Genomic DNA, 22152 nt, shown 5'->3' with positions numbered 1-22152 from the left:
ATCTTCCAGATTGAACTTCCGCTCAAGCTTGATATAGGGGATAGGTCTATTCTAGTGCAAAATTTTTCAAGAAAGAAAATTATGCTAAATAGTATATTTACATCCCACCCTTAATTCAAGTTGAACAGTGGAAGGTTTGTGCATACTTGACAAATTTTAAGTGGGAAAATAGGGGAGAGTTGCTTTTCTCTCTCTGACTCCAGGCAGGGCCGCTCTAGGTTCTCTTGTGCCCAAGGCGATATTGTCTCAATGCATCTGGACACGATTCAAAGGTAAATTTAATTCCCAAAAGTCCCAAGAAACTATATTATGTAATATTTAAACTTCCAGCGAGGGTCCATGTGCAGTAGGATCAACACCTACAATACAGCATGTAACATTGTTTTTGCTATTAGCTTGTTAGAATACCATTCTATGGTCATACCATCACAACCTTCTGCAGAAGCACCATAGAGAGAGTTCTGACCAGCTCTATCACTGTATGGTGTGGAGGCTGCAGTGCCGCAGATTGGAAGAAAGTGAGAAGAGTAGTGAGAATTGCAGAGAAGATCATCGGGGCTCCTTTTCCCTCCATAAAAGTTATTTCATTGCAGCGCTGTGTGTCCCGAGCCCGTAACGTTATAAATGACCCCTCACACCCCCACCATGGACTGTTGTCACTGCTGCCCTCTGGAAAGAGACTGAAGTGCAGGGGACTAGACTAAGAGGCTTTGGAGCATTCAGTGCTGTTCTTCTTCCCCACCGCCATCAGACAACTAAAGGTTGAAAAACTCTAATGTCACAGACACTGCATCACACTGACCAAATCAATACATTTTTTTTGTACCATGTTTATTTCTCCCACACTGTTTATATTTAATCAATGTTATGAGAACTGTACAAAATGAACAATAATAAAAGTTGTCTAAATCTAAAACTTTTGCTAATCTATGTAGTCTACATAACTCCGATTTGGGGCAGTTATTCTTCCTCCTCCTTCCACTGGTTTCTGAATGGGTTTCGGAAAATTGTTCCTGGTTGGATTAATGTTCATTTCAATCATTTACTTTTAATCATTGAAAAGTTTAACACATCACAAACATTCCACAATGCTAACCACATCCATAAATAACAAGTGTTATAGTGAGAGCAGGTCATACAGCCAGATCCCTGCAAAGAATTTAAATATTGAGGTTTTATTTTAAAATATTTCATGGGGAAATTTCAAGTATGTATAGAGATTCTATTTCAAAATAAATGCATTTATTCTTTTTTTTTTTTTTTTATTCTGCAATTTTCGGGCCTGTCCAACAGATGGTACCTTAGGTAGCCGCCTGTGTCGCCTGTTGCCCCGACTGTGCAGCTGTTGTGTCTGACTTGCTGTTAGTGTTGTGGAAGAAGAAGAGATGAGATCCCTCACTTACTGCTTGCTAAAGACAATAAACTTGATTGATGCTTTGTCATCAAAGTCTCCAACAACACAAGAAAAAGCTAGTAGCTTTTTCTTTTCTTTTTTTTTTAAGAAAACTTACCAAAGTTTCTAAGTTAGTAACATTGCTAAGTTAGTAACACTACTAAGTTAGCAGCACTGCTTCTTAATCATTTATTGTTGTGGCAGCAGTTGTAATCTGGGACTTGAGTTGGAGTTCTGACCACACATTAAAAATAATCCAGAAAATAAAAACGGGATTAAAAAAAGAGAAGTGCTTTAAACCTTTCAAATATTTTTACAACATAAAAGTGTCATAGAATGAATCAGCATTATGAAATACATACTTAAGTAAATGAAAAAAGCAAAAAAATTATAACTAAATATATTTACAAAAAAATCTAAAAAAGGAATACATATGTTTATTTTATTTTTTTTATAAAAATGTTAAAATGAATAAATCTAGAAAAACATAAATGCCAAAGAAAAATTAAAAAATCTTAAAGTACATCGATAAATTACTTTACAAATCACAAAGTAATCTTAAATCATTTGGGTATGGGCATACTTAATTTTTTATTGGGTATTATTTATTTATGAAAAACGGGATTTGTTTACATTTGAATAGAAGGCAAGGCAAGTTTATTTGTACAGTAAAGCACAATTCAGTACATGGACAATTCAAAGTTCTTTACATTAATTAGTTAATAAAATAGAAGAAAAATAAAAGCAGAATAAAAACGAAAACATTTGTAAAAACAAATAAAACAATTGGACCACAAAAAAGCAGAATAGAGCAAGTAATAAATCCATGATAAAAGCAGAGAAAAAAAATAAAACAGTTGGAATACAACTTAAACTAATGACACATCAGTTAGTTCAACCTTAACAGTCGAAGGCAGTTCTAAACAAATGGGTTTTTAACTTTGACTAAAAAGAACTCAGGCTTTCAGCACTTTTACAGTCTTCTGGAAGTTTGTTCCAGATAAGAGGAGCATAGGAACTAAATGCTGCTTCTCCATGTTTGGTTCTAGTTCTGGGTGTACAGAGTGGGCTTGAACTAGAAGACCTGAGAGGTCTGAGAGGCTGATACACTGACAACATACAGTATGTGTTATGTATTGAGGTGATTTATAGACTAACAGAAGGATTTTAAGTCTATTCTCTGAGCTAAGGGGAGCCAGTGTAAGGACTTCAGAACTGGGCTGATGTGCTCTGCTGCCTTAATTCTAGCAAGAATGCAGGCAGAAGCGTTTTGGATCAGCTGCAGCGGTCTGATGGACTTTTTAGGCAAACCTGTGAAGAAGCTGTTGCTCTAATCAATTGGTGCCCTGCACCATTTCTTCTCCACCAGTGTGCCCAAAGCACACATGTCAGTGTAGCAGACAGTATGGCTGGGACATGGCAGGTCCTAGCGACTGGCTGTACTGAGCAGTGTGTTACTGCCAGCAGTTACTGCTGTTTGGTATGAGTACTCCTTTCTGCCATAATGTACTTTACTGTTGAACACTGAAGTAAAACGGTGTAAATTACCCTCTGAATTCAACTTTGTGTGTACGCTGGAGTCCATGCAGACGTCCACGCCGGACACATATCCATGCTCATGTGTGGTGGGCCTTTAGTGTTCTCTGCAGTATAATTGCACTAAATTATCTTTAGTGCTTTCATGAAGGCAAGCTCCTAACATCTGAGTTTGTAAAGAACTAAACATCAGATTAAAAGTTTAAGGAAAACTTTAACACCTCTATTAAAAACTCTGTAGGCTATACAGCTTATTAAAAAACTGTAACATTTAAACTGTGAATGCCCTTCTCCTACTCTTGCATTGTATTGACATTTCTTTAAAAAATTAGTTAGCCTGCAAGTACATTGTGCAATTAAATGATAAGCATTGAAATTAGTACAGTTTATATTTTCAGCTAAGTCTCTATTGACATATCACAAAACAGACAATATCTTATTTGAAAATAATAGAAATACAACTGTTAGCAATTAGCTTGGTGATCCTCAGGCTTGAAGTATTGGAGCTAACTTCTGTAAACACCGCCGAAAATGCTGAACACAGATCATTTGTTTGACAGCTCCAGCCAGCTTAAGGCAAGGAGCTCCTTAAGCAAATGAACCAGCTCATTAATTCCTATTGCTATTGGCTAAGGTTTTGCTTTGACACTGTGAAAGAAAAGGCTTACCAAGCTGAAGTTTCCTCAGAATGTCAACCGGTACAATACTTAACCACATTAACTCACATTAACTGGACCATTGCTGAAAAAAAAATAAAGTCAAGACGAAAAACAAAATGGGGATGTAGAGAAATTGTTCCCAAAATAGAGGTGGCAGGAGAACATGCAAGGGGGGGATTCAGACAGAAAGAGAGAGGGGGGGTGGCAGATGATGGCATGTTGATTTATGAGCTGCAGGGCTTTTCATTAACCATACTGAGTTTTACAGAAACAGTGAGAAGAAGAGAGAAAATGCAATAGAGGAAAGCAAGATGGCAAAATATAAAAATTGCTTAAGCTGTGAGAGGAAACCTGAGGGGGAGGATCGTGTAAGAGAAAATGAAACGTAGCACAGTAATGCTACAGATACTGTCCTACCATTTCATGCTGTCCCTTTTCATATTAGTACTTTTCATCTCATCCACTCACTCAAACAGGCTGTATCTACATACAGACCCGTCTCCTCTGACTGGCGGGACTTGTAAAGATAGAACACCATATCACCTTTGCCTGTTTCTTTGGCATTCCTGTCACCTGCAGACCTGTCACCATCCATCTGTGAAAATGTCACAGGATGCCTAATATAAGCCAGAGCAGTTCAAGCACAAACAGTCACCTTTTCCTTAACAGCTTTGTGATGGCAATCAACACTGTTGCACAATGAAATACTTCAAGCTTTGAAATAAACAACTTACATACGTTTTTCAAAATCATTCCCCCAATATATGTCCAGTGTTACTTATAATAGAATAGAAAATCTCTATATTGGGAAATAGTGAAATAGTGGTGTTACAGCAACAAAAGATTATAGCAAAAGTGGTCACATGAATGTAGACCTTAAAAGGTGCATGAAAAGAGTTAAAAAAAAAAAGTAGACAAATAAAATACTGTACACAGTACACACAGTAAATATAAATACGGTAAACAGTATTTATGTTTTTATGTATTTTTAACTCTTATTTTCTATTTTAGGTTGTCTGCATTTTGCTTGTCTACTTTAATTTTACTGTTGTTTTAGTTGTATGTAAAGGACCCCGATGACCTTTATTTTATAGTGCTTTATAAGTAAAGGGGTATGGTATCATCTCAGTAATGTAAAAACTGGGCATATGGATGTAGGTTACAGGAAAAAAATGAGGCAATAACAGAAGGAAGGGAAAAAAAAATAGAAATAAAATAGCTTTGCAAATAAGTTGACAAAATCAGAGTATATTATTTGGTCAAGGGATTTTTTTTCTTAATTTCACATAGAAAAATAACTTCATATAAAAGTTTAAACAGGCTTACGCACAGTTGGATTCAAAGATTTTAGAAAGTAATTTTATCTAGATGAAATAGGGTATTCTGAATAGCAAGAGGGAGTCTCCAGTACAATACTCAAGTTTAGTAGCTTGTGTTTTTAAAAGTGACTGGACAATAATAAAAATGGAGGCAAGGTGGGCATATTAGATGTAGAGCATTGTCATAAGCTGCTTTTCATTAGTTTCTAAGCCTTGGAATAGTGTCACAGAGTGGAACAGTAGACAGTGCCTGTGGGGAAACACAAACATGTCTGTTAGATGCCAGCTGCTGCTCTATACTATGTGGCATTGGCAGCCCTGGAAGGTTGTGTGGTGTACTTTATCAAAGTCTTGTGTCTGAGCTGAATTTAACTTATTTTTTTTTCTAAGTCAGCAGTTTCTTGTATTGGTAAGGTATAATGAGAAAAGTCTGTAGAAAGAACTGAAGTCTGAATCATGGATGTAAATCCAAGAGATTGTTTTCATGTTTGGTTGACTCTAGAACCAATTAAATGTTCTTTCTTTAAAAGAAAGGTGCAGCTTTGAAATGATCTGTTTGTTATTCATGCATTCTGAATAATAATTGGGCTCAAATATCTCAATCTCTATTTTTAAATAGTCATTCTAGAAGACTATATTCTCTCCTCAATGTCTTAAAATAACCTCTATAGTGGGTGATAGTAAAAGAGTACAGCAAACATCTAACAACACCACAGAGGATAAAATGATCTGCAATCAAATTATTGATATAAACTCAAAAAGACACATAGAAAGAAAAATACAGTAAAATAATGTGATGCAATTTTTTAAGCACATTTTTTTTCATCCCTTCATTTTTCTTTTTGGCATAATGTTAATGTCTATACTGAGGGACTGGTCCCATAAAACTCTGTGGTGCGTCTTGGTGTCAGTTTGTGCATGTCACCCACCTTACCTCTGAAATAATGAAGAAATAGTTGATAAGTATAGCCCAAACATACACAGCCTAGATTATAAATATAGCATGTATTTATAAGGTTATATATTTAGATATTGATGTGAAATATACCCGTGGGCTGCACAATGAAAAGGTTTGTTGTGCTGCTGCCTTGCAGAATGAAGGTACTGCGTTAAGGCCAGGTCTAGGATCATTTTGCATGGAGTTTACATGTTTTTCCTATGCATATTAGGGTTCCTTTTGGATACCCCAGCTTCCTCCCAGTCCAAAAACATGACCGTTAAGTTGACTGGTGATTTTAAATTGTCCTTAAATGTAAGTGTGCATGTATAGTTGTATGTCAGTGTCTAACCCTTAGATGGACTGGCGACCTCTCTAGAGTGTAGCCCTCCTTTTCAACAGGAACACATGACTAAACAGTCAAGCGCTAGAAGATAAATGAATAGATTAATAATCAAATAAATTGGCAGTATGAGTCATACCTGTTTAAAATTGTAAATAATGAATCACTCCTATGTTTTGCAACTTTATTATAGTTATTGTGTACCCCGGTATGGGGTGGTAAATATCTTATTTAATCAGATATTATTTGGAATGTCATATATTGCTTATGAACAAATGCCCTACTGGCTGTGTGTTAGAATAAGGACTGAAAGTGTGAATCAAGCTAAAATCACAGTCAAACAGATAATTCTGCACATATATGGAATAAATTCACCACACCTTCTGTTCAAAATATAACAGTATATTAAAATCATTCAGCTCCAAGTCAAACATAATTAAGTTAAAAACATTTGAAAGTCCATAGTTCAGAATGGATTTTGTGTTTGAGAACCAAAGTAATTCTCAACGAATTTGGGATGTGATCAAATTAGTTTTCACTAATTTATAGCAATTGGAATGTTTTCAAACCAACTCAAAATGCAAATCCATGAGGTGAATAAAACATTATTTGGTCAAATAATGTTTTTTTAATTAATTCCTTAATCAGGAACCAATAATCTTTAGTCAAATGTAACGTAATTGAAATGTAATGGCCATATGAGAAAACACATGAACACGTTATATCAGTGTTTAAAACTCTGGTAGAATTAAGCTTGTTTTAGCTTATAAAGAAAACAGCTCAAAACATGTTACTGTCGCATAGCGTACCATGCGATCCATACTGCTAGCTCTGTCTTTACTTATCAGTAAACACATGAAATGATCTAAATCATCAAAAGATATATTGTTTAACTATAATCTGTCCTTAACTGTGAGTTTCTTCCAGCAGTTAGCAGCTTAGCATGGCAGGCTCACAGCAAGGAGGGTTCCTTTGTTTTAGAAACGTATCAGGGGAGCTCTCCTCCTCCCCTCTCTTCATCTCTTCAAACATCTTAGAAGTTCCTGAAACTCAAAGAGGAATGTTGTGAACAGGCTGTTTTGAAGCAGTTTGGTTCTGACATTTCAGCCACCATGACTTAGCCCTGGTCAATCTGAAGATTGGGATGTTGAGACTGGGGTTCCACGATGGCCTCCATTTCCAATGTGAACCCCCAGGCAGCTTCATGGAAAGAAACTTGGTGGTGGGGGTGGTTATGGGCAAACCTGTGTGGTTAGCTGGGCTGAGAGGGGGTTGCAGAGCAGAGAAGAGCAGCACTGTGGACCATAACTGCACCTTCCAGTCCAGTGAACATGTGAAACATGGAAGATGAAACATGGACATTGGTCCTCAAAGTCCAAAATTACTACTATGGTTTATGGACCGACTCTTTATAACAAAAAAAAAAAAAACTGGCAGGGATCCTCATTGTGGAGCCTTGAATCTTCAAAGTTGGAATGTGTTCCTAAATCCTAAACCTTTTAACAATTTGGTGGGCATGCAGTCCAAATTACACCCCTGTCAAACACTGTTATGTCAGAGATGTAACCAAACTCCTTTTGTTGTCATTCATTCATTAAATTGCTGGTCAGGTACTTTGTTCTGCTTTAAAAAAAATTGTAAGGCTAAGCTTTGTGCTATAAAATCCACATCTTTGGTATAAAGAGAACAATCTATGTTTAATTTTAAAGGTAATAATTGATTCAATTCAGTTCATTTATATAGCACTAATTCCGAACACATAATCTTAAGGCACTTTCCCAAGACAATTCAAAGAGATGATACTGTCAGATTTTTTCAAAGTTTTCCATCTAAGAAAAACAGGCTGATTGTATCGACTCAATGACTCGACATCAATCTCTTAAACTGAGCATGCATGTAGTGACAGTGGAGAGGAAAAACTCCCTTTTAACATAAAGACAAACAAAATCAGGCCCAGTGTGGGCAGCCTTCTGCCGAGGCTGACTCTGGTTAAAGGAGATAGTGGCAGACATACAGAAAGAAGCAGAAATACAAAATGTAACTATAACTAGCTCTACAGGTGGCCCTGTCCAGGAAAGACACAACCAAGCACACAAGCTCTCAGCCAATTATCATGTCAGAGGATGAACAATAGTACATACAGTTAGTCATAGTAAGAGAAACAGGACTACATTTCAATATCTATGAAAAAAGGTATTAATGGCAGCAGCCAAGCTCATATTGTTTCAGGATGATGTCACAGCCAAACAGGAACAGACCAGAAAAAGCTACTATGAAGAGAAAAACACAGAATATAAAGTTTAGTGATAAACTGACAAATTCTGCAAAAATGGTAGAATAGAGATTGAATAAAGCAGAATGATTGAAAGTGGTCAGTATGTCCTCCAGCAGTCTACACTTATAGCAGCATTAATATAGTGATAGCTCGGGATAACCTGAGCCATTTTAACAACAAGCTTTGCCTGACCTTAAAAGAAGACAGTGGGTCTGCCTCAGGGACTAAAACAAGTATTCGGTTCCACAGGAGGGGAGCCTGGTAACTAAAGGTCTGCTTCCCATTCTACTTTTAGAAGTTCTTGGAACCACTAATAAACCTATGGATTTAGAGCAAAGTTATCAGATAGGGTCATAAGAAATGATCAAATCCCTGATATAAGATGGAGCTTGGCCATTTAACGCTTTATACAGTATGTAAGAAGGAGGATTTTAAATGCTACTATGCATTGTTTAGTTGAGCTAAAATTTACAGAGCAAAATAAGTCATCCATCCATCTGTCCATCCATTACAATCTTACACACAAACCAATTATTAAGGAGCTTGTTAATATGGCTAATTGCTTTTTCATTGTTAACACTGACAGGTTTATGATGGAGAGAACACTTCATCCCGTCTTCTTGGCAACTTTACACTTGAAGGAATGATGGGTCGTATCATCAACAGTACATCCAATCACCTATGGCTGGAGTTCAATAGCAATGCCTCTGGAACTGATCAGGGCTTCCGCCTCACTTACACAAGTAAGTTGTTTGAGTTCACATTTATTTTCAATAATTTGTTGTAGTGTTAAGATGTTTCTAGTAGCTATTAAGAGGAATTATTTAGTTATAGACATTTTTTTTTTTTTTTTTTTACATTTTTGTTTTCAAATTCCTAAAATCGAAGGAGCTTATTCTAGCGGTTTAAATCTTTAGATGCAAATCCAAAAGTTTGAAAGGCTTTAGTTAAGCGTATTGGATTGGTCCAGGATCTGCTTTGTGTTAATATGGCATAAGCCAGATACATACCTTAAAGAATTTAAAGTGAACTACATGTATTGGTCTGGGAAGCCTAGTGTAAAACATGTTCCCAAAAGGTGGGATTCAGTACAATTCTGCAAGCTGGTTAAGAACCTGCCTCCCTTGTTTAGTTTTTAGCCATTAACAGTGGCGGTGGCAGCTTCCTTTGTTTTACAACTAGCAGAGTTAATAGTTAAATCAATATTTTTTGCTCATCATTTGCTTGTTTTCCCAAAAGAAATAGAGGATTTTCCTCCTAAAACTGGCGCAGCCATGTTTTTTTGCAGCAGCCTTCCACCTCTAGTTGGCTCGTAGACATCGTACACATCACTGCATTTCATTTGCCCAAAACATTTCCGTATTATGGCTAATGCATGTGCTGTTTCCTGGCAAGATGTATTTTCATGAGTTTGAGACTATACTAATCTTGCAACAATTCATCTTGCTTGCAAGGAAAGCTTTGTGTATCATTAAACTGAAAGTGAGTGACAGTGATGTAGTACTTAACACCAGTTTTAGTCTTGAGACCAGTCTCAAGGACACTTTTTGAATGTCTCTTACTGGTTTCAAACTCGAACAATAAGAACTCATTTCAGTTTAAGAATAGTCAAGACAAAAACTGTGGAAATATCATTAATCAAATTTGTTGATATTGTTTTGTTTTTTTTGTTAAATTTAAAATGCAATGATTCAAATCCAAGCATAATGTCATTTTTGTTACTGCTGTCACTTATCTGCCCCTTCACCCCCACAACTCCTCCAATAAAGTAGCTACAAAATGCATAATGCAGTGAAGGTAGAGACGTCTGACAGCTGCTCCATGGCTTTTTTTTAAACATGGTACCGTGATTCCCGCTTGAGGAACATGTCTCGAGCCACAGGTATGGCTGCCTTCAGTTTGCTTTCAGAAACAGCATACCAGTTCTCTTTACCTCAGCTCTGATATGGCATTTAAAAGCTAAGAAGTTCCTCTGGGAGCCTTTGGCTAGATAAAGTCATAATTGCCGTTGGACCAATCCAATAGGTATCATTTAAAGGTGACACTGTTCCTACTTTACTCTTTTACCACCAGACGTGTCTACCATTGCAGCAGCTGGATTTGACTGAAGGGAAGAAGCTTCTGATATCCATCACATAAAACTGTAAATAAAAGGGAAAAACCTCAATGGCTAAAGGAAGGCTCTGACCATAACCTTTTGAACTTAAATGTAAACGTGTCACGGAAGCCAAACCCTATATATAGAAACAATTAAAGTGTAACAAGTAATAAAGTAGAATGTACCACAAATTAGTCACGTTACATTAAGAAAAGGCAAAATCTATTTTAAAAAATCAGTTTAACTTGAGATATATGTATCAAATTAATGAAAGTATTTTTACTCTAAATAAATTAATAATAACAAATGCTATTTTGAATATTTTTCTTGGTTTTTTTTTTTAAGCATATTTTTACTTTATGGCCATGTGATGGTGACTTATCTCACTGCCTCAGGAATTAAAGCCCTTCTTGCTACAAAGAATTCTGTTTTGTTTGTTAATCTTCCGCTGATATTTTTTTTGTGTAAGTTAGCAATGGAACAAAAACCTTTATTTTCATTTGTTCATTTTTAGGCATGATTCAATCAAATATTTGATTAAAACGTTAAAACTATGAATTAGTATCAAATAGAGAAAGTTACATTTATTTTATTTCTGTATGTAACTGTACTAACTCTATGTTTCTTGTAGTTTTTATAACTTTTAGATTAATTTGAGGACTTTTGAGGATGTTTCACATTTTATTGCCTCCATCAAGGAGGTTATATTTTTGGGAGAGTTTGTGTGTGTGTTTTTGTCTGTGTACAGTATAACTTGAAAAGTTATGAATGAATTTAATTACATTTTTACCAAAGGTACCCCTCCATCTGGATTCAGGAATTTTTTTGAAAGGTTCTCTGAATACAGGTATTAACTTAAGGTAGAAGTCACAATATAACAGGGGAAATTAGCTACTTAACAGAGATCTGTGCTCCCTGACTGCTTTTCTAGTTGTGATGTGAAGTAGGGTACTGCTCTTGGTCTTATCTCAGCTTTGCCCTTCCTGTCTTAGTCTTGACTCCGTCTCTGGGTAGTTGCTCTTGACAACAACATTGTTGAGTGGTACCGTGAGTGTGCTGTTTTGTTTGTTTTTTAAACCTGGTGTCATAGGCTACATGAACATTTTAGAAAATGACATTTTATTTTAATGTACCAACTTTTTTTTTCTTTCTTCTTTTATCATTTAACCTGAATTATAAAAGGAAATTGGGACGTACATGCTCTAAATAGACTCTCCTTCTAGTTTACAAACACACATAGAAATGCATCCATTTGAAAGGCTTTAAAAAGAAACTGTTAAAAATTTAAGATGAGTTTATGTATAAGTCAAAAAGGCCATTAGAGGAACATCTATCTGCAAGCCATTTAAAGCAGGTGAGAAAGACACATCTGGAGTGGAGGAGCAGCTGAACGAATGGGACAAACATATGAGGGTTAATGGTATATGGATATTATAGGGGCTCTGTAAGTCAATAAAACTATTAAACTGCCCTCAATTGGCAAGTTATTATACTGAAGAAGGTGACACATTCCTCAGAGTCTCTGCTTTTACAGAGGACTTTGTGCATTGATAAGTGTGAGGTAATAGATTGAGCTTAACACATACAAAAGAGAAGAGAGGCAAAATGGCCACTATTAAAGACTATTTCAATATAGCAATATGGAATGACAGAACAAATATACAAGAAAATCACAATAACGATTAAAAGAAAAAAATGCATCCGTTTAATGGATTGAGAAAAAGACTGACAAAACGGGCATCACAAGCTCATTTAAACAGAATAAAATGCTGCCTGTTGTGAAACAGTTTGCATTGAAAGGTTGTATCAATGTTTATCATTTGCATTGATTTAAAAAAAAGAAGCTTTGTTTTATATCTTTTCTTTAAATTTCTATGTTAAAAGATCAAAATACAACCTGTCTTAGTTGTTCTTTTAGTCCAGGGATGTCAGTGGAGATTCAAAGCCTAATTAGTGAAATTGATTTTATATATATTTATATATTTTATACATATTTTATTTTTTTTATCCTAATCATCCTTTATAATGTCCAGTTAAGATGGGCCTGTGTGGGTTGCTGCTTATAAATCTGATCATAAAAAATAACTAGTCTTTGGTGGTTTGTGTTGCCACCTTATGTTGCAAAACATGGCTGAATCTCCAACCACCTGCTATGACCTTTCTGGTTAAATATGCCTTTTACAATCTCAAATTGGTCTTTTTTTTTTTTTCAGAATTAATAGATCTGTTACCGAAGTTATTTCAAACAGCTGTGCTGACACCATTTATCAGCTGATAGCTAGCTGATCTGTAAAAAGAAAGACTCCTCTTTTTTTTTGCAGCACTGATTTATCTCCACATATGCTGATGACAACATTTATTGACTAGCAGTGCATTCTCTACCATGGTGAAGTTAGTTTTAAGTTGTGTATTCAAACTCCGTTGAGTCAGCGGCATCTAGCTCATGGTGGATCCGATTGAGGGACGACGATTTTGAAGTGAACCATTGACAACAGGAGGCAACAGGGAACGGATGACCAAAATCAGAAATCCTTAATCAGATCGACTGTAAGGTAGATGCAGCCTGCTTGTATATCCAATGTTCAACTTGAAACTAACTTCACCGCGGTAAAGAATGCAGTGTGCTCTGCTTTGCTGCTAAAAAAAAAAACACAGTGCCATTCAGTCTCTCTGACAAATTATAAAAGCATTAAACACACTTTTTTTGTTGTTGGTGAGTAACAATAATGTTTGATATGGATATTGCTCAGAAAAATTATATCTTTGATACAAAAAGAAAAAAACCCTTTCCGTTTTTAAATGCAAAACATTTTTTAAAAGATGGGCACTTTTAAATTTATCTGTGTTGGTTTCAAGACAGTGTTTTAGAAATAAACATTTGTATAAGATTTGAAGGCTTTTAGTTACAGATCAGATTGACCTTATGGTATACTGGCTACAATGAAAACAATTTTTATTTTTGGCTATAAAAACATAAACATTATCATCACCTCCCTTTTATGTGTTTCTTCTCTAGGTTTCGACCTAATTCGCTGTGAGGAACCAGGAGTTCCCAGTTATGGATATAAGATCCAGGACGACGGTCATTATGCCAACACATTTGTCCTTTACTCCTGCAACCCTGGGTATACCCTCCATGGCAGCAGTACCCTAACCTGTCTAAGTGGTGATAGGCGGGTTTGGGACAAACCGCTTCCTTCCTGCATTGGTTAGTTTGCCAGTAAATGTAACGACACTTATAAAGCACATTCAATATTGCAGAAACATATTTATTAATCTGTGGCCAGTTTTATTTAATGTAATCAAAAATGGACCAAGGGTGAGAGTAGCTAGATGCAATCTGTAGGCTGCAGCAAAATGACAAAAAAAAGAGCATGCAAATGTTTGAGTCAACACAGGTGAACATCATGCAAAGAGCCTATGGGATCTAATTCAGCAATGTTGCAAATATTAGTACTGGAACTGCTACAACTTTTTAGCATAACAGAAACTACAGACTGTGTGCTTTTTGATAAGGCATTTTTTGACTATGCTTTTTTTTCTGTGAACTGATATTTTTTTCTTCTGCAACAAAATGTCTGTCAATCTGTGATTATTTTATGTAAACAGCACCTAAAGTTCACAGAATTATATGATATAAAAGTTCAAAGTTAATTTGACTTGTGAAATAAGTATTTTATAATCTACCAAACAGGACATAATACAATTTATTAGGGATAGTTATTGTGTTGTACATATTACTGAATGTATATGTTTGAGGGCTTTTATATATGTAGATTTAAGTTTTGTTTTCATTTTTTGCAGTTGAATATGTTTGTAGGGGTATTAAAAATATTGCAGGCTACTCATATTGGAAAATTACTTTGATTCTTTGCTGGAGAATATCCATCTCTTCCAGTAAGATAAAACATTACTAATGCGATGGCGGTAGTGACTGACCAGCTTTTAGTCAATTGTATTGCTGCATTTTTCTTTAATGAAACCTCTTTAACCCCTCAATATATATATATATATATATATATATATATATATATATATATATATATATATATATATATATATATATATATATATATATATATATATATATATATATATATAATATTTATAATTGAATGAATGAGTTTATAGAACAATTGATTTCACATATATATCAGATTTATAATTGAATGAATGAGTTTATAGAACAATTGATTTCACATATATATCAGATTTATAATTGAATGAATGAGTTTATAGAACAATTGATTTCACATATATATCAGATGAGATTAAAACTGTGTTTGTGAGACGGTTTATCAGTAATTTAGGTTGCTCTTTCCTTGCCTTACTTTAGCTAATTTATCAACATAGACTACACTTACTAGTTTGACCCTGGAAAAACTGCATTTGAACATCCTCATTTTTTTCTATTTTATAACCTCTCTGATTATCTCCATCTAAGTCTGTCTTTTTTTGTCTCCCACATATTGGTATATTAGCATGGAGATCATGAGATGGCCTTGCCATAGGCATTTTCTGTCCCCTCCATCTCTTTCTAACACCCACACTTACAGTAGTCAAGCAAAATGTTAGTCTCACCTTTGTTGATAACACAAGTGACTAATAACAAGCTTTTTTTGTATGTGAACATAGCTAATTTGATATTCTCCTTACACGAGTCAGGCCTATAAACACATCACTGCAGGAATCAATAAAGATAGATGAATGAATTATTTTTTCAGATCTTGTTAAGAGGCTAGTCCTAGAGATGTTCTCAATTTGAGAGAAGGCCAACTTTGTTACTTTCTTTATGTGCCTCTGAAGGCTAAGTTTTGAGGCTATCAGTCCACCCAGAGCCTGATTGGTGGTTTCTAGCTATATTAACTGAAGCTGTCCACAAAATTTTAAATGTCCTGTTGTCCAAAAACAGTTTCTTAAGTTTTGCTTTAATTCTGCTGAAGAAAATGTTGATACATTGATGATCAATGTGTTGATGCATTGATCTCTTCAATGCATTTACCAAGTGGCTGACCTGGTGACCTGGTTTGTCATTTGTATAGCAACATACAGTATGTTGTTGTTTTCTTAATCCAAGTTAGGGGGAGCATGTAGATAACAAAGATGAGGGCCCAGAGATGGACACTTAAGGAATACCACATATGATTTCTGTCATCTCTGATGTAAAGTTACCTTCTAATAAAAAAGGCCCTGTCACTCAGAAAGAATTTAAACCAATTGAGTGGTGTACCAGAAAGCACAACCCAATTTTCTAGGTTCTCTAATAGAATGGGAGTGATCAACAGCGTTTAATTTTGCACTAGGTTCCGATAATACAAGCATACAAAGCCTGCATTAGGGTTAATAATTTAAGCCCTTGACAAAATTTGTCTCTATACTGTGGTGAGGACAGAAGCCTGACTGAGAGACGTAAAAGTGGCTGGCATTGTTAGAAAGCTATTACAATCATTTTCAATTATGTAGTCATTAAGGAAAGTTTTGAATTGGACCTTTAGTTTTGCAAAAGCAGCTTATCCAAGTTACTCTTTTTCAGCATCAGTTTAATAGTAGCTGTTTTTATTCCCTAAGTTAAAACAGCTGACAAATGTTTATTTGGTGACATTGGGAAACTCAGCCAAAATTGGTTCTAATTTGATATGACTTAGGTATTTGTCTTGATAGTCAAGTACTTAGATCCTCTTGCCCTTGCTTTTTTCAGTTAAGATAATAGGAAATGTATGCTGGCCCTGCCAAAGTGGAGTTCAGGTTTTAGCCTGTCAACCATGGCTAATAAGGTGTAAGCATTAATAAAATGTCTGCTGATGATCTCAGGAGAAAGAATTTTTGGGATTTTTTTCATTATAAGCTCAATCTGGAGGGTATCTCTTTATAGATGCCATAGTGAATCTAGAGTCCAATCTTTTACTACTGCATTCAGCGTTTCACACCACTTATTTTCACTTCTGACTGGTGAACCTACTCCATGTTTCTTCACAGAGCGGTTTTCTTCTCAATAATGACCTTCACTTTAATAGAAGCAACAGAATCAATGATTTCTAAGATTTGATTTGAATAAATATTATCTACAAGCTCCTCTTCGGAGTTACAAGGCAAAGTGGAGGTAGAAGAGTAAATCTGGTTAAAGGCGTCAATAGCACCATCCTTAAAGAAGTGTTTTCTTATGCCATTTTAGCCAATGGACTCATCAGAGTTATGCTTTTGAAAGTAACAGAAAAGTGGTGAAATAGGGAAACATCAATTACAGAAAACCTGGAATTGTTTAGTTGCTTAATGATTGGCTGTGTGTTTTAAAAATAAAAATTGGAGTGTTTTCTTGGGGGTGCACATCAGATACACCCTCACCTGGAATGTAAACACCACCTCAAAAATGTCTTTGAGGACACCAGCCAGCTGATCCACACACTCTTTGTACATCCGCCCAGGTATGTTATCAGGCCCTGGAGCCTTCCCTGAGTTGACTCTGCTTAGAGTTTTCCTCACTTCAGTTACGTCCAGGTTTAGTGTCTTCTTCCCCTAGTGTGAAACGGCTTTCCCTGCTGGAATGCACATTTTGCACACTGGAGTGCAAATTTCACAACTATCTCCAATTAGGGGTCTTAGTTATTTCCTGGTAATTGTCCTTTCTGATCGAGTTACCACTGGAGCCCAGGCTGTATTACAGAAATTAGTGGATGTGGTGCTATGTGTCTTTAAGAAGATTTTGCTGATGGAGCAGGGCCTTGGTACTATAGCGAAGATCTAAGAGTTACATTTTGTCCAATCTTAAATGTCTCTTTCATGTTGTACATATATGTAGTCCAGTGGAGGAGGGCTGGATGTGGACAGAGATATTTGAGACAGTGGAGCATAGGTAGCACTCTTGGTTGGAGTTTTTGGGGAGGGAAGCCCAGGACCATCTGCTGGGGAAACAAGGGATCGTCCTTTTGTCTGGTGGGATTCACCAAGGAGACGAGTTGTGATAAGGTTTAAGTTATCTTTCTGACTATGTTTATCTTGACTGGAATGGGCTGTACTGCTCCAATCATTTACTCTCAATGTGCTTTGTTCAAGGTCATAGCTTAGTGTGATTCATAGAGAAATCTCAACTGCTTTGCTCCAGACCTTTTCAGACATAAATCGTCTTTCTTGAAAAGATAAATTTTTCTCAGAAAATGCTAAAGTTGTTGATGAAGGTCCAACATTGCACAGGCTTTTTTTCAACCGCTTATGAATTTTGAAAAGTCTCAAAAGCAGTGAACAGGTGCGACTGGTCCACTGAGAAACATGTTGCTATTAAGATCTTCAGCTTTATTAAGCAGACCAATGAATTCCTCCTTTAACATTTTTGATTTACTCTTCTGAATATCAGTAGTACCGGTACCTCCAAAGTGAATGAAGCATTTTTCCAAGGTCGGCATATGTCATTGCCAGAATATTCTCTGAGATAGCAGACATCCCACTATTGATACAAATCATTATCTCTGTTTTCTTTCTTGATGCAGAAGCTTATCGTCCAAAACAACACAATGGACTGGGATATTCTTATTAAGTTTTATTTTAGGCTGAGGATCAGCTGCAAAGGAATTTGAAAAGTCTGACATTACAAGTAATTCTTATTAGTGAGTGAGAGGCATTTAATTAAAACACTGATTGCCAGGTGTCCCGATGTGTGTGGTAATTTGCTGCATTTTTCACTTCTGTATCAGTCCTACAAATTGAAACAATGTCCATATCGCTATATGGATCGCTGGTAGAGCAAAAACAGGAGAAAATACTTTATTATCTATGGAGAACATCTTTAAAATGGCAGAAGAAAATAACTATAAGGACCTTTTGCCTAAGAGAACTTTGAGTCTTAAACACAAGTGACTTCTATACCATTCATTACAGATACATTTAATCAAGCCTGAACTGGTAAAAATTAACCAGAATCCATCTGAAATTTTGCACTTATGTTATTGATTCTTGCCCATTTGTTTTTATTCTTCCTTACTTAATCTGTAACCACCAACTGTTATGTTGTTCAGAACAAGGCCATAATTTCTTATTTCTGTTCTGTTGCCCCCAAATTAAAACAATATCCCAGATGTGACTTGGTGAGTAAAAAACAAAAGAAATATTCAGCAGATGCTGCTCCTAAATGTGAAAAAAACAAAGTTATGGTTATTGTCACTTGGTTGCAGTAACACTCAGTCAAAATACAAATCAGCTACAAATCGTCATAACCACCTTGATGCAACTATGATGCTCTTAAAGATCTGCAGAACAGTTAAAGGATTTAAATACATATAAAAAGATTACATTTAATACAGGTAACCACAAGACTGCAGAATGGATTACAACTGGATGGGACCAGTTAAAGGTGATTCTCAAAAAACTGTTTGTGAAGTTTGCTAAAGTTATATTAAAAGTTTAACTGAGAGGAGCACAACATAAACTTTCCGTATCTGTTAGAGACTTGCAGCCTCAGAGCTGCTTGCTGCAGTCTCCTGGTGAGAAGAGCATCTTCTGAACTGCAGATTGGGTTCTACTAGCATCCTGGTCCTCTAAAGGCATTCACTGCTATTTTTATGAGCATAATCCACTTCCTTCATACCGTCTCAGGCCTCCAAAAAGCAACGAAAAGACAGACAAAAAAACAGTACTGGATTGATTCTGATAAGACAGACACACATAAATGATTTCAAACAGAAGCAGCGTATCTGCATTAGGATCTATGGCTATGTACAGATTGCAGACCTTAATGCTCAATTCAGATTGTTTTTATGTAAAAAATTAGCATGGTCATTCTCATTTCCAAATATATGTGACTTGTATGTGATCTTCTGTGTGAACAGCATTCATACAACTTAAGTGTACCACATGCACGGTAGAGGTATTTTCAAGGAGGTTTAACATAAAGACTGTTGTCCACATTTTTGTCCACCATGGTTGATGTTTTTCTTCCTGCTTCTGCATAGCAAGATGCAGAATAGTGACCATTGTATCATATTCAGAGTATCATGAAAAGATCAGATACAGGTCACGTATAGGCAAAAACATCTGATTTGGGTCACTTCAGGCTGCAGTGTGAATGTAGCCTATGTGCTTATTTCAAGCACACAGCTTATTAGCAGAAATGCATAACAAAAGCTAAGAGATAAACAAACAGAGCCACTATACAAATGAACCGATGGAATCGTCTCATCTATTGGTGTCAGGATCTGGCTCTGGGATTGTGACGAAAGATGGAAAAAGACACGGGGACCTGATTTAAAAATACCGTAAATTCTCTAATATAGGCCCGGGCCTTTATTTCACTCAAGTGCATCGCGGTCCAGGCCTTTATTGGATAGAGGCCAGAATTAGAGACAGGCCTCTATTGCTATTTGAGCAAAACAGACTACCAGTGGAATGAATAAAAATGAGATTTTGTGTCTATTTGAACCTATAAAACACTAGGTTCATTTATTGAAAAAGTACAGTTACCATGTCTCGCTTGGTTTGAAGTAAAAAAAAAAAAAAAAAAATCCTCCAATTCTGTTTAATTCTCCTCCTCAGTTTTTCTCCTCCTCTTCATCTCTCCCTTTAATCTCCTCATCACTCGCGCTCCTCCTGTTCTGCTGCGTGTCTGTTCTCTTCCTCGCACAGACGGGCAGCAGTCAGGGCCTGTCGTCCAGCTGCGCAGGGCTGTGGTACTTGTTTGTTACTTACTACCACAAGTATAATGTTGAGGTATGCCCAGAAAAAACGTTTATAGCCCCGGCCTGTATTAGAGACCGGCCATTATTTACCTCCTCTGACAGCGAGACCGGCCAATGTTAGAGTCCCGGCCGCTATTGGAATACAGGCCAATATTAGAGAATTTACGGTATTTATTTTAAACTCTGTGAAAAAAATCCCAATGAAAATCCCAATGACTACTTGCTGCAAGTCTAAACCATCCCTGCAGCAGCTTGATAAGTCACCTGACAGAGTCATCACAATTGGTTAACCCATATGCCAATCCTGCTTTGTGCTAACCTAATGTCATTCTTCATTGCTTGCTAGTGTCCTCTGGGTCTGCATGTTCCCTTTTATATATCAGGTAAGCCTCAGTTTCAGCTATTCATAGTAGTTCTATTGCTCTACTCAGTAGTGTCTTTGAGTTGTGCGGACAGACCATAAACAGAGCTTTCTATACATTTAAATGTATTTCTATATGAAATTACTGTAGACGCAAATATGCAGGCAGTGATTATGGCAGAACTAGCAGAAATACACACAACACAAATACACAAAACCTGCTCTGTACAAAATACTTTTCTTATCACCAGGGATATCCTGGATCAGTGAGCCACCATGGGTACTGTATACCACAACAATGATTCTGTATTTGCCTGTAGCTTTCCTTTCTGCTTCTTAGTAACCCAGCTTTCCCCTTAGACTAAATATAAGCACAGAATAAGATAAGACTCATGCCTCTTTAGTGGTAAAGTAGCATTTTCCCCAGACATGTAAGCCATATAGAATAACTGTTACGGAATAACAGCTATCAAATGTTTCCCTTAACCTTCAAAGACAAAAAACAAGGTAGATTTAATAAGAGGTGTTTTTTTAGATTTGGTTTCCATGAAACCCAACACATCTTAATATTATTTGCACCAAAAATGTAAGCAGCTGCTTTTAAGTCTTGAGAAAATACATTTGTTCTCAATCCTGAAGTGAATTATATCATTTTGTTCTGTAAGTCCTTTCTTGGGGGTCTTGCTGCCTATTATTGAACACATTTAGATATAACTTTTGTCTCCTAGGACATCTGAGAACAGTTGTGCAGTTGGTCCAGGTATGGATCAGATTGCAAAGTAAGAAAAGGGAAATGATTTTTCCCAATTTGTTTTTAAAGTCAGAAATCACCCTTTTATTACAGGTGCCAAACTCCGGATAGTTTGAGGATCAGCTGGCAGAGACGATGAGAAGATATATACACAAAATACATTTCTTCTAAGTAATATAAGCCATTTTGCTGTCTTCCTACTCATCAGTTTCAAAATGCCAACTATGTTGCTGTGCTGCTGTTTTGTTTTATTTTGCAGATGTGACATAAGCTTCTGTGCCCGGACATTTATTGGGTTCTGCAACTGAGCTTCTCACAAAAACACGTATTCAAAGGGAAACAACTTTGTTCTTAGCTCTTGCAGAGTTTATTTCAAGCTTTAGAAATGAAGCAATATGGTAATTGGGTTCTAACATATTAAAAGTTCATACATTTAGTTTTAGACCCTCTATTAATTGAAAGCTAAACTCAGACACACAACTAACAAAAAAATACTATACACTCACTGGCCACTTTTCTAGTAAAAGGTGGGTGCCTGTTTTGCTTTCAGATCAACCTTAGTATTTGTGGCACAAATTCAATAAGTTGTTATATTCTTTACAGATTTGGGCTAATATGGACTTTTTAAAGGTTGCTGTATTCTTGATGGCTGCACAGCCTTGTTATGGACCTCCCGTCCCACCATATGTGAAAGCTACTTAGTAGATGTGGAATCTGGTGACTACAAAAGGTTGATTACACTGAAGCCACTAATATGCTCAAAAAATACGTTGGAAACTGTTTGAGCTCTCTAACATGGTGCTTTATCTGAATGAAAG

At 36.2% G+C, this 22152-nt stretch overlaps 1 protein-coding gene across 1 annotated transcript in view; it reads left to right on the top strand.

Moving 5' to 3' along the window:
• The window catches only part of LOC119797587 (CUB and sushi domain-containing protein 1-like), a 404138-nt gene that overhangs the window by 236319 nt on the left and 145667 nt on the right, over nt 1–22152 (top strand). The window contains exons 23-24 of the mRNA XM_038306729.1: nt 9049–9205; nt 13577–13768. Coding sequence (XP_038162657.1) covers nt 9049–9205; nt 13577–13768 — 349 coding nt within the window. The remainder of the gene's footprint in view (nt 1–9048; nt 9206–13576; nt 13769–22152) is intronic.

The sequence above is a fragment of the Cyprinodon tularosa genome, unplaced genomic scaffold (genome assembly GCF_016077235.1).
Source record: "Cyprinodon tularosa strain WSP-4 unplaced genomic scaffold, ASM1607723v1 ctg59, whole genome shotgun sequence".
NCBI classification, from domain to species: Eukaryota; Metazoa; Chordata; class Actinopteri; order Cyprinodontiformes; family Cyprinodontidae; genus Cyprinodon; species Cyprinodon tularosa.
This window is presented reverse-complemented; position numbering and strand designations above follow the sequence as displayed.